We start from the raw sequence: 13,773 nt of genomic DNA, 5'->3' as shown, positions 1-13,773 counted from the left end.
ATAGTACAGGAGGCCTAGGTTTAATTCCTGCTGCTGCCTGTAAGGAGTTAGTACATTCTTCCTCAGACCACATGGGTTTCTTCCAGGTTCTGCAGTTTCCTCCCACAATACAGGTTGGTAGGTTATGTGCTCATTGTAAATTGTCCTGTGATTAGACTAGGATTAAATGGTGGCATGGCTGGGCAGCATGGCTCAAAAGGCCGGAAGGGCCTATTACATCCTAAATCTCAAAGTTTTTAACAACTTATAATGGTTTCACATCCCAAGTAGGTGAATCTCCTTGAATATTCAGTACAGTTTCAAAAGCCAGACACCCAAAATATACCCCTTTTTGTTGCAGTGGCGAGGGAAGGCTCCATGAATATGCAATTAATTGGGTTAAGAGGCGAAATACTTCACTTTTGAACTGTGCATTAAGTGGAAGGGATACACTTCTGAACAATCCACCAATTTTCAGAAATATTTATGTCTTGTCTTTCCCTACATAGTTTCAATGGGACAAAGAATGTCATACACTGCTGAATGTTTTCACTCAACAAGCATCAATTGGAAGTTAAGTTGTACAGGATTCATTTCTTGAAGACCGGTTTTCATATTACTTATCGCATAAGTATCCTAGCCATAATTTCATAAGTCCAGAATAATTCCTAACAGTGTTTATGCACATAGGCATATTGCAAACACATCACTGGTAAAACTTTCCCAACCAGTAAGCACATCGACCTGAAATGTTGCTGTAGAATAGCAACATCCATCATCAGCGATCCTCACCAGACAGACCACGCTCTTTTCTCAGTGCTGCCAGCTGGTAGAAGGTACAGTAGTCTCAGGACTCGCACCACCCGGTTCAAGACCAGTAACCACCCCTCAACCATCAACTCACTGTTGAACAACTCACTTTATTTCTGGTGTTCCCACAACTGATGGTCTCACTTTAAGGACTCTTCATCATGTTATTTCATGCTCTAGATTTTTATTGCTATTTATTTAGATGAACGTTTGCACAGTTTGTTGTTCATTGATCCTAGTTACAGTGACAGTCCTATAGATTTTCTAAGTATGCCCACAGGAAAAAGAATCTCAGGGCTGCATGTGGTGACATGTCTGTACTCTGATAATAAATGTTACTCTCAACGTTGAAATTTGAACTTTTATAGCTTAATTTGTATTTTAAAATCTCTATGCAATACCACAGGGAGGGTTGAGAAGCATTGTGATTACAGGAAGTCTTTGACCATTGAAGCTGTTACCAGAGTAATGTCAGACACTTAAGTTCTAATTTTCACCCATCCACCAGACCCCCTCAGCTGGCTTCACGTATCACAGGGGTTCCTGGCTTTTTATATGCTTGGGGTCCGTGCACCCCAGGTTGGGAACCCCTGACCCTATCATCCGTCAGCCTGTACTCCATTCCCCTCCCCCCCCACCCTTATTCTAGCACAACCCAAATGCTGGAGGAACTTAGCAGTTTGGGCACCGTCTATGGAAAGGAATAAACAGTTAACTTTTCAGGCCAAGACCCTTATTCTGGCTGCTTCTCCCTTCCTTTCCAGTCTTGATGAAGGACCGCTGCCCGAAATGTCGACTGTTCATTCCCCTTCAAAGACACTGCCTGACCTGCTGAGTTCATCCTGCATTTTCTGAGTTTAACTCTGGATTTCCAGCACCTGCAGAATCTCTTGTGTTTCTGAAAATTCTGACCCAGCCCCTTTCAATCACTGCTGCCACTCTAATATTCTCTCTCTGAAGCAAGCAAACGTTTCTGTAAAAGAAGAGCTGTTGTTTAAGTGCCAAGACCAAGTGACCATCATTAGCACAGCCGTAGGGGAGCTGTTCCACAACAAGACACGTCACAGCCAGGCCTCATCCATTTCTTGTGTCCTCTTTCCCCCTGTCTCCATTGCAGTAATAATTACAACCAATCGTTGCATTCAGGCTGATAGAAGCTGCCACTGGAGACTGGGTATAGCTTGGATCCTTCATATACTGCCTGTGAAAGTCTGGTTTGTAATTCGTGTCTTCCTAACTAAAATGTCAAGTGATTTACATGTTAACATCAGTGCAGTCATCTTTAACCCCTTGGGGAAAGTTACAGCAAGTTAACATTGTGGGGGGGGGGGGTGTGGAGAAAGGGTCTAATAGCTGCCTTTATGCTCTGCCCCTCATCTCTTTTACTTCCACCAAAGATAACCATGCAGCCGACATTCCTGTCCCTGCCGATGGAATTCCCTGTATATAAGTCACAATCCATCTGAGGTGCCAGAGAGATGGTCATTTTAATGAACCAGCCCACAGCCACTGCTGCCTTGCAAACTCTTCCCTGAGAACCGGATTTTGGATTCATTTATCGCATGTACTTCGAAGCACGAGACACACAGTGAAATCATCTTTCGCTTTAACAGCGGACACAATCTAAGGATACGCTGGGGGCAGTCTGCAGGTGTGGCCACACGTTCCGCGCCAATGTAGCCACAGTGTTTAGCGGAGCAACACGGAACAACAGCCACAGGACAGAAGCAGCCGCCAGCACGTTGACAGCCACAAAGCAAGCTCCTTTCCTCCCTTCCGCCCACCCACTCACACACACAGAGGCCTCCAACCCCACAACAGGCTGACCCAGAGCTTCCAGGCTCCAGTGGACTCGCGGACTCGTAGATTTGCTGCTTGCCATGTCCATCTTTATGCAGAACTTGGGTGCTAAGGGCCACAAAATCCAATTGTCTTCCCACTTGAATTCCAGAGACTGACCAAAAAGATATTGCCTAGAAATGCAATTATCCAAGTATCTCTATGTTCACAAGAGAAAGAAATTACACATTTAACAGAATTGCCCTTTTTTCCTGTTAATACATTCACCTCGGACAAAATGAGGGCTGTCCGTGTTTATTAATTTTACAAAAGCTTCAAATTGTAACCCATCTGGAACAAAGTGTTCTGAAATGCATACTAAGTGAAAATTGTCATTACTCAATTAGAAGTCTGTTTAATATTAATCTGGCGGATGTCAACCTGTTGGGTTTCAGTTTACGTCAAATCCAGAATGGATTTTCTTTTGCATTAGTAAGATTTTCTTTTTAAAAATTGGCGAATTTAATTCGTCCTTTAGGAGCTTTTCAGCATGGTAGGGTACAAATTGCAGAGCTCTAATCAAATCTCTTTGTTCAAGTGCTTTATAAAAAGCTTCAGTGCTTTGCACTTCGTAATGAGACGCTCAAAATAGATTGGTGTCTTGTGATTCAGTCTCTGATCTCCTTCGTTCCCTGTGTGTTCAAGCAGTCAGGCTGACTGCTTGATCTGCTATTGTGCCTGTCAAGGCTCAGTGTAATAATCTATCTGTTAAATAAGCAATCAGGTGTGCCTGCTGGAGAAGAGACCTGCTCAGTCCAGAATGTGCTTGTTCTGATTGCCTTCTTTCTCTGTGTTCTCTGCAGCAGCAGCTTCAAGCGCAGCAGCTGTCTCACCTCCACGGACTCACAGTGCCACTCACTCCTCTTCCAGCTGGCCTGCAGCCTCCGGTCATCCCATCGGTCAGTGCCAGTGCAGGGCTTCTGGCATTGTCCAGTGCCCTGGGCTCACAAATTCACCTCGCTACGAAAGATGACAAGAACCATCACGATAGTGATCACCAGAGAGATGAGGGAGTGCAGAAACCGGATTAGGAACTTTTGAGGATCATTCAACACAACATCCTTCAAAATGATCTTTTGGTGTTTGTTTTAATGCCTGTATATATCTCGGAGGTGGCAATTTTGTGCTGTGTATGTTATTATTTAGGGGAACAAAACTTATTTTAAAGCTACAGTATATTATTAAAAGCAACTTTGTTTTAGCATGAACAAAGCAGGAATACACACTAAGTTTGAAGTTGCCTCGGACGAGGCCTTAACTTATTGGCTTTTCGACCTAATGAACTTTCTAGTGTTCAGTATTTCCAAGGTAATTGCTTCTGATTCAGCCAGTTCATTGAAGTTATGCTTTGCAGGAATTTGCCTTTCCTACTAGTTGCCTCCAAAATTGGGTTGTTAAGTGATTAACTTTGTGGAATGACCTGTAAGAATTCAGCTCTCTATAATCTCAGAAACCAAAGCAAATTTGCCAAATTTGTGGTCAATGGTCAGTGCTAATGAAATCCATTCCAAATTGGCTTGTGAATAAGACTTCAATAAGACAAGTTACCTTAAACAAAATATTTTATCATCTGGTATTTCTCCAGAACTATTAACAGTTTGCTATGTCATCTTGCTGTTCTGTGGGCAATTTTTGTCATTAGGTCATTAAACTTTTGGTCTACAGTCATGATGATTACTGCTTTTAAGTTGGAGATAACCACGTACATTATTTTGTCATCTATCTTTTCCTGAATGGAAAAGAGAAATATATTGGCATATCATTCAGTTTGTGCCAAAATGTTCCAAATCTAGCAAGAAAATGCTGTAGTATACACTTTGGGTTGGTTAAATGGGCATCAAAGTGGCAGCTTGTAAAGGTCAAATCAAAACAAAATGGCTGATCTATATTAAAAAAAACTTATGTGCACCTTTGTGAAACATTGAAGGATTTGTGGCTGTGCAGTCAGGTTTTTCAGTAAGTCTCTCTAGTGAGGAATGGGAGGGAAAAACCATGGAAGCCCCCTGGACTTAACCTAAATCTTGTCAAAAGCAGTAGGCCCAATGTTAACCTGCTAGGAATTGGTGCTCTGGATATTAGCCAAAATATATTTGCAGTTTGCAATCAGATGTGAGTGTGGTGAGTATTTGTTTTCAATTTGCCTCTTTGATAGCAAACAGAATAGCAGTGGGGGAAAAAATCTATGAGGTAAGTGGATAAGTTGAGGTGGAGTTGGCCCTGTGATTGGTTAGCTTGCAACAGAAATGGTTGTTCCTCTAGGTTGACTGTGGACTCTTATATATCCTTCAATGGTTTATAACTTGAAGAGATCTGTTTTGCTTTCTCCCCCTACCCCGATCAGGTCCACTTAAAGAAGCCAACAAAAAGTATTGATTCTGATTCCTCTGTCTAATGGCCATGAATTAATTTTGCACAGAAACAAGAAAATAGGTTCTAAGGTTCTTCCTGGTGTTTCCTTAGTAATGGCACAGATTGATGACAGCCATGGTAGCTTGTAATTTGTTTTGGCTTTGTCCCTCATTATGATAAATTTAACAAATGCTTTAAAATTTGATTAATGGTAGCCTTCTGTCATCCAAGTCCATAGTAGAGAGGGTGGAAATGAACCCCAGTACCACAGGTGGTGCAGTGGCATTAGCACCAGACTTCAAGGCACATGGTCCCCAGTTGGAATCGGCCGGCTCCTTGCACACTTTCTGTCAGTGTAAAAGAAACTCAGGCTGTAAAAAAACAATGAAATGCTATGGAAATGGCAAAAATGCTGCCCAGTGCACCACAAAGCACAAATAGGAACAACAATCTTGGGTTGATGACAGCGCGGAACATAATGCACGAAGTGAGCTAATGGCCAAACATCGTTGAGCACTGAGGCACACCTCTTAAGGGTTCGCAGTTACAAAGGATCACTGGGGCAAGATCAGTTTACCACCTGTGCTTTGCACTGAATTAATTTGTACACTCACATTTTGGTATCAGGAGCGTTTTGTAAATAACTGTTGGATGGGTTCCTGCTCATGCAACCTCTAAACTCCCCACTTTTCACAACTGTACCCCACTCATCCAATTTCTGCTTTCCATCTAACAATGTTGATGTTTCATGTCTAAGACACTTTATCAGTACTGGGACAGAAAAGTAATAAGTTGTTTTTTAAGTGGTAGAGTGAGTGTTGGAAGAATAAATACAATGAAGAATATCTGTGGTTCGTGCTAGGGTTGCCATGTGGATGAGCTACAAGTGATGTTATCTGGCCAATGGATTAATAAGGGCAGAATGTTCAGAAGAGAAGCTGAGCAGGGGACCATGAAAGTTGCGAAATGAGGGCATTTAGAGAGTGAAAACAGAAAGGAATATAAACATTGCAAAACGCAGAGAACAGAGGACATGCCACAGTAGCAGAGTGGTTAGCGGGACTCTATTACAATGTTCTGAGTTCAATTCCAGCTTCCTTTGTATGTTCTCCCTGTCACCGCATGCGTTTCTTCCAAAGGCATACCAGTTAGTAGGTCAATTTGTCATTTAAATTGTCCTGTGACTAGGCTAGGGCTAAATTGGTGGGTTGCTTGGTGGGCTGGTAGGGCCTGTTCCAGGCTGTATCTCAAAAAAGAGTCTGCACAAAATTGTCAGAACATTCTCCCTCCACCCCACATGCACAAAAGAAGAAAAATAAACTATATGCAATACAGACTCTTTTCCTTAACATTTGCTTTTCTCCATACTAATCCCTGAAGTAACAAAATTACTCTATCTGCCATTATCTTAACTCACCTACATTCACAGTGCATTCAAAATAGGCTTTTTTTTTGTGTGCATTTGTCTTTATTGTGGTCTTGATTGGAGTAAATATGGTATATTTTCTCTTTTTGTCCATATATTCTGGCTACTGAAAGTAGGTCTCATTTAGGTGGATCAGCACAACTTTACATCAAAAACCATGAATTGGATCTCCTTGAATTTTACTTGGAAACTGTGGAGTTCAGTGGGCTGTCGATGGATTTCCAAATAAGAAGTTTATCAAAATAAGTGTTAAACTATACTGTGTATATGCTACGGCTTTAAATTTCAACAAGAATTTCTTCAGTCTTTTATTTTCTTATGATTTAAACCAGCTCCTAGCTACTACTGCTAGCTGGCATTAGGCCACCTCTCCCTCTTCCTCTGGCGTGCCAGGTACAATTACTCATTTAAAGCTGGCTTGCATTCCTCGACTTACGTAGCAGAAAATCATCCAAAGATGGTAACTTTCTATAGAGCATATTTTAAGCATTCAGTCATTAAAATGACTGTTTTTCCAGAGTAAAGTTTAAAGTAAAACTGAACTCTAAAGGAGAAGGGGTAGTTTTTTTTTCACATTGTCAGTTTATTTGTAGTGAGGAGCTGTAAAACTGCCTAGTCCGTTGCTTTGCGAAAACTAGAGAACTTGTTGCCGGCAGGTTTCAGAGGGGATGGCTGAATAGGTTAGAGAAAATACCTTCTCCTGTCTGGGGAATACGGTGTTGTTTGTCATTGTTTTCCATGCACAACCTCCACTATATAGGTTGATGCAAGGAACAATTTCCAGCCAAACCTACCGCTCCAAATCCTGATCCTTTAATCTGAAGTCCTGCTTTCTCTGATTAGCTGTACAATTTGTCTGCTTACTTGCATGATGTGCACATGGACTGTGCATGTGTTGCTCGACCGGTGACTGTAGTATTCACCTAACCTTGGGACAGGGATCAATTTTTCTTTGAGTAAAATGATGAACCTCAGCTGAGCTGAGCGCAGTACGATTAGAGAGGGTAAAAGAGCACCCTTAAATATTGAGGCACTTTTGTAAGTATTCCAAATCAGCTTAAGCCATGGTCTGTGTTGACTTGTTTAGGCTACAGTTGTTTTGACATCTAGTAAAACTAGAATTGGTGATGTAGTTGAGTTTCATTACCTATGTGGAAAGATCGCTCTTGCCTGTTATTTTGATAAATGCATTACCTTTCACTGGGGTAAGCCTTTCTTGCATATATTACGTGTCAGTGTGGTGGATGAAGTGATGGATTAGAATTGGTAACACAAAATGCTGGCAGCATTTATGGAAAGGAATAAAGAATTGACGTTTGGGCTAGACCCTTCATCAGGATCCCACCTTATTATGGCATCTGCCCTTTTCACCTCTGATATGAAGGGTCTCGGCCCAAAGCTCTGATTCTTTATACCTTTCCATAGATGCTGCTGGACCAACTGAATTCCTCTAGCATTTTGTGTGTGTTATCTGCAGAATCTCTTGTAATTAGAATTGGTGTTCTTGAGTCACATGGAGGGCTTGATGTGGCATTGGAGTATTTTGTCCTCTTCCCTAATGGCACCAATTCCCACTGGATCGTTGCACACACACAGGAATTTCAGACAGGGAGAGGATGTACAATAGTCATATGCCCTGAATTTCTTTACCAGAATTGAGATCTTGGTTGAGTTGATCTAAATCAGGGGTTCCCAACCTGGGATCCATGGTCCCTCAGTTAATTGTAAGACTTGGCTCCATGGCATAAAAAAGTTTCAGAACCCTAGTCTAAATGAATAAACAGCAATGCTTAGATCACTGGCATAAGATCTGGCATCAATGTACTCAGATTTTAAATAGACAAAAGCAAGACCTAGAGAATCAAATAGCAATTATTGCTTGCTTTCAGAATAAAATAGAGCACTAAAGAACCAAAAAAATCCCATTTTCACTTCACCTTTTCATCTAAGCATTAGGCACTTTTGTTTAAAACAATAATCATCTTGTAGTTTTTGGCAAGTGTTGTCTATCTTGCATTTGATTTTAATTTTTAAATAATCTAGCATAGTGCCAGTGAAATTCTGTACAGCTGGATTACATACAGAAGATCTTGGATATGTCAGAGAATGGATAGCTGACTATTGTGGCTTATTGATTCTGGGGCACGTTCATTCTGGCAGGATTTCAACCCGGAAACCTATGACTGACATATATCTTGTCACCCGCTGGAGACCTGCTCCAGGTTTCCAGACTTGGTAAGCTGTCCACTTTTCAACCTGAATTGCAAGAACTGTCCAGTAGTTCTCAGAATATTCCAGGTTTCCATTGCATTTGGCTGAATCTAGGATTTTTAAAAAAAAATACAGATGTGGAAAATACTCAGCAGGTCAGGCAGCATCCGTGGAGATACAGAAATAGAGTTTGAGGTCGGTCACCTCTCATCAGATTTGAGGCTGAATTAAGCAGTCAGTGACACAGCTTTTTCTCAACAAATATTTTTTGAAAAAACAAGGAAATGCACCTCAATTAAGCAAGCACCCTAAAAACCAAATTTATTGCCGCTTTAAGATGAAATTTAGTAAATATGTGGTCTCTTATGGTCACTTTCTTTTAACTTAATTTTTGTTATTTAATGAACGTGTAACATGCACTTAACTGCCTCGCACATTTAAGTCGAGTGTAATGTATAATCATGCTACAATCTGCAGTTGTTTTGAAAAACAGAGCTGTGTGCTTGTATAGGTTGGTGCATCTCATCTATCCCAGCAATCTGCTTGAAAGCAGTGTACAATATCAGTGCTGTGCTCCCGATCAGACACAGGAAAATGGCTATATCCTGACCTGCATAGTTAGCCAATAAGCACTAAAAGTCAAAACCTTGTTGTAATGGGGAAATAATGTATGATTCTGTGGGACATTTGTGTCAAAAGAGAAGCTGTTAGTACAAAAGTGCTTTGCCGCTCTTATACACGCTCTATTTACAAGCTGTTCTCTGTAAAATTTTAATACTGAATATTATCAATTAGAATTAGTTCAAAACTCTGCAATATTGCTCAATTTCACAGTATTTGCATAAGTTACAAATGTAAACTTCTTCTGTACAGTGGATCCTATTTACGATCAAATCCCTCTTTAAGGGAAACTTTGAAAGAAAAGGTCTAAATTTTTTTGGGGATCAATAATTGTTTTCAGTGGGATAGATTTGATCTTTGAAGAAATTTTAAAATCTCCACTGTTTATTTTCATGCTGTCTCAGTCCTCCAAGTGTTAATAAGGCTCCCAGCGATAACCAATGTTTCAGAGACCTTCCTGAATGTCATTGTTTAATGCATAAACTCCTTCACAATGGAATTAGGAGAATGGTTATAATTATTAAAGTAATCCATCTGATGCTGTGACTTCGGAGCTTCAAATCACTTTAAAAAAAGTTATAAAAAAAACACTTTGCTTTTAAAAATTCATTTGTTTCCTCTGGTGCAGCAGAAGCTGTATACTGTATTTGCACCAGTATGGTTTGTATGACTATGTATGCAAATTGTGTTGAAGATTTAATGTGGCGGTGTTAAAATACATTTATTATGTCTTAAATAAAACAAAAGTGTATTAAATTAGTTCGCTAGTGCTGTAAGGAAATATCTATGGTGCCTTACAAATAAAAGCAAATGTGATTAAATTATACTGTAGATGTGGGCATGTGTTCCTCCACCCTCATCCCTGCGCTTGCAAATCGGATAATTTTTGTTGGTATTGAGTATGTCGCCTGGGTTTTTCCGGTACACCATTAATACGGATCGTACATCAACAGCGCTGCAGCATTAGAAATTAAACCATTTTCATTCACAATGTTAATATTAGATTTGACTTCTTAAGTTAAGTATATTTTGAAAACTCCGTTTTCTTCCACCAAGTAGCTGCTTGGACTGAGCAATCTTCAACCCAGTACACACCTTGCAAATCCCCTCTACATAACACCTCAGAATATTGGGCTAATGAATTGATTTTGAAGCATAATCACTGGGGGAAAGAATGAAACAAAGCAAATATGCATACCCACAAAAAGTTAATTGACTGCATTTAAAAGTGTTAATTAAAGGAATAAACATTTTCCCAGGTGATGTTCCTTCAATAATTTCATGAGATCTTTTGTTCATCTACGTCAATAGAGAGACAAGTTTGACACTTTAGTTAAAGGACTCCACCTTTGACAGTCAAGCAATCCCTTGATGCTGTATGGGATTACTGCCACATCTCTCCAGAATGTGATATTTACCCACAAGCTTCATTCTTGAAGAAGAAAGTGGATTTGTGTTTGCCGAGGCCCTTTTATGCCCTTGAGTTATACCAAAGCTTTTCGCTAATGCTTTTGGATTGACTTAAGTTTTGCAATCATTGGGTAAGGAGCAGTATTTGTCATTGATGTAGAAGATGAAGCCATCTTGCTTCACTCACCATTTTGCTTTCTAGAATCAGAATCAAAATCTGAATTAGGTTTAATATCACTGACAGGTGGTGTGAAATTTGTTGTGTGGCAATAGTACAGTGTAATATGTAAAAAAGTTATAAATTACAATAAATACATATATAATATTCAATAAGTAGTGCCAAAATAGTGAGTGAGTGTTCATTGTCTGTTCAGAAAGTGGAGAGGAAGAAGATGTTTCTAAAACATTGAGTGTGCGTCTTCAGGCTCCTGTACCCTCTTCGGTGATGGTAGTAATTAGAAGAGAACACGTCCTGAGTGATAGGGGTCCATAATGATGGATGCTGCCTCTTTCGAAGCATTGCTACAACTCCATCAAAGCTTTCAAACTATTGGTCGTTCTACCATTTCAAAACAGGGCAAGCAACCACTAGATAAAAAAATAATTCTTGCTCTAGCTGGCCAAGGGGGTTAAAAACATTGACCATTTTTAATAATTTTACAGAAAATGAAAGTAGCACAGGGGCATACAAATGGGAGCAAGACCCAAGCTAATTTTTTTTAAGTTACTTTTTCATTTCCAAACTGGTTACTAAACATACGGAGGTAATATGTGCTCAATTAGCTTTTGGATAGAGGTATTGTACCCAATAATTAAGGTGTTGTATTCAGTTGCACCTCAATCAATGTTAAATTTTTCAGTGGCTTACACTGAGAATAATGGGCACATTATTCAAGTTTATGACATTGCTGATTTTGTGTTGAGCCCTGTGGCATAAGAGGAAATCACAAGATAGTTTACAGATTTGTCTGCAGTAACATGTACAGCCCATCAGTTTGATTGACGGCTAAAGGATGAAGAGCTGATACCTTCACTGTAATTGCAACTGTAGATTCCTGGTGCTTTTTCTCTTGTGCAGATAAGCATAGCAGGCATCTAACCTCAGCTGGGTCACACAATCAGCAGTAAACACAAGTGATGTGTTCATCTGTTTTTGGTGACATTGAGGGATTAATTCTTGCAGAACAATGGCAGAATTTACTTGCTGGTGTAGGCACTGCTTTACACACCACAGTGATCAATCACTGGACTATGGTCGCTAGACCAGGACACCATCTGTGTATGAACAAAGAAGCTGAGTGGACTGGGTGTTCTGAAAAGAAAAGATCAAGTGTGTCGATGGACTTTCTGTATCTTGTGATTGTATAAATCCCTCTGATAATCCATTAACATGGGCCTGTTTGCAGGGCCCCTCATCCTACCTGAGAGCACAAAAATACACTACTTCTCAGTGACCTCGCTGAAATAAGAAAAATCACATTCAGTACGATGATTTCTTCTAAAGCACCATTGATTTCTCCTTCCGGTAAACAAATTTCCTCCACTTCCCCTCTTCTATTCTCACCTGCCTGTTACTTCCCCCGAGTGCCTTTCTCCTATGGTTCACTTTCCTCTTCTATCAGATTCTTTCTTCGCCAGCCCTTTACCTTTCCCACCCACCTAGCTTCACCTATCACCTTCCAACTAGCCTCCTTCCCTCCTCCCCCCCCCCCACCTTTTTATTGTGGCACTTTTGCCCTTCCTTCTCAGTCCTGAAAGTGAGTCTCGGCCCGAAACGCCAACTATCCACTCATTTCCATTGACGCTGCCTGACCTGCTGAGTTCCTCCAGCATTTTCTGTGTGCTGCCCTGGATTCCGGCACCTGCAGACTTCCTTGTTTTAATGATTTCCTCTACATCCTCCCCACTTCCTCTTTATCTAAAAAGCAGCCTTATGCGGTGGGGCAAAAATTTCTTCGCATTATGCAGGGAAAGAGATGTAATTAATCACCTGATATCACAGAAAGTATATTTTGCAACTTGCATGCATTTATCACAAACCATCATGGCTGACTACCTCACCATGTGCATATCTAGCACTTGAAGGACATGGTTCAACTTGTATTGAACATTTTGCATGTATAAAACAGTCAAGCCAATGGGAGTGCCAGGGTCATGATAGTCACTCTCCATGGCTAAAACTGAAATAGGTGTATTTGCAGTTGTACATAGGATTTAGCACTGCATATTAACGTATGCTTAGCTGTTTTTTTTCCAGGAGCAAACTCTACATGTGATCAAAGGAATGCTCAGCAACCACACTCAGGTTGGAGGAACAACACATTATATACCGTCTGGGTAGCCTCCAACCTGATGGCATGAACATTGACTTCTCTAACTTCCATTAATGCCCCTCCTCCCCTTTTTACCCCATCCCTAATTTATTTATTTTCCCACCTCCCCTTCTCCCCACTTTTTTTTCGCTCTGTCCATCACTCTGCGTGTTCTCCATCTCCCTCTGGTGCTCCCTCCCCCTCATACTTGCAAATCTCTTATTATCGTTTCTTTCAGTTAGTCCTGATGAAGGATCTCAGCCCGAAAGATCAACTGTACTTCTTCCTATAGATGCTGCCTGGCCTGCTGCGTTCCACCAGCATTTTGTGTGTGTTGCTTGAATTTCCAGCATCTGCAGATTTCCTCGTGTTTGCTTGTGACATTCCTTCCCTTGTTGACCAAGCGACTGTGATGCTCCACTAGGGGAGTCAAAGACCAAAGTCTTCAGGCCCTAATCCAAGTCAGGTAGAGGCCTAAAAAGCCTGAACTGGGGTTAAAGGACAGTGGTATGTGCCTGCATGGCTGGGTGGGAGGGAGGACAAAGCTTGTTTTGCTGTTGTTGCTTATTGTTTTCCTTGTTGTGCTGCCAAGCATCGTGGGCACGCTGTATGAAGCGACATTTGTGGGCTGCCTCCCCAGCAAACCCTCAAGTGTGTTGGTTGTTAATGCAAATGGTGCCCTTTATTGTAAGTCTTGATGGGCCTGTGAGAAATGAATCTTGAATGCTCGTGTACTGGTGATTGGCCAGGGCTCTTCATGCCAAGCTTTTCTTTTAAAAAAAATACTCAAGGCTTGCCCTTCACTGTCCGTGGGGT

General features: G+C 40.9%; 1 protein-coding gene across 2 annotated transcripts in view; it reads left to right on the top strand.

Moving 5' to 3' along the window:
- Positions 1 to 10,075, top strand: part of LOC132406031 (TLE family member 5-like) — a 159,823-nt gene extending 149,748 nt beyond the window's left edge. The window contains exon 7 of one of the 2 annotated variants that reach the window (XM_059991192.1): positions 3,435 to 10,075. In XM_059991192.1, coding sequence (XP_059847175.1) covers positions 3,435 to 3,659 — 225 coding nt within the window. In that variant the 3' untranslated portion in view covers positions 3,660 to 10,075. Of the gene's footprint in view, positions 1 to 3,431 lie in introns of both variants that reach the window. The other variant, XM_059991191.1, reaches the window with a different exon arrangement.
- Positions 10,076 to 13,773: the final 3,698 nt, after the last annotated feature.

This window comes from Hypanus sabinus, chromosome 16 (genome assembly GCF_030144855.1).
Source record: "Hypanus sabinus isolate sHypSab1 chromosome 16, sHypSab1.hap1, whole genome shotgun sequence".
NCBI lineage: Eukaryota > Metazoa > Chordata > Chondrichthyes > Myliobatiformes > Dasyatidae > Hypanus > Hypanus sabinus.
Note: the sequence above shows the minus strand (reverse complement) of the source record. Positions and strands in the feature narration are given on the sequence as shown.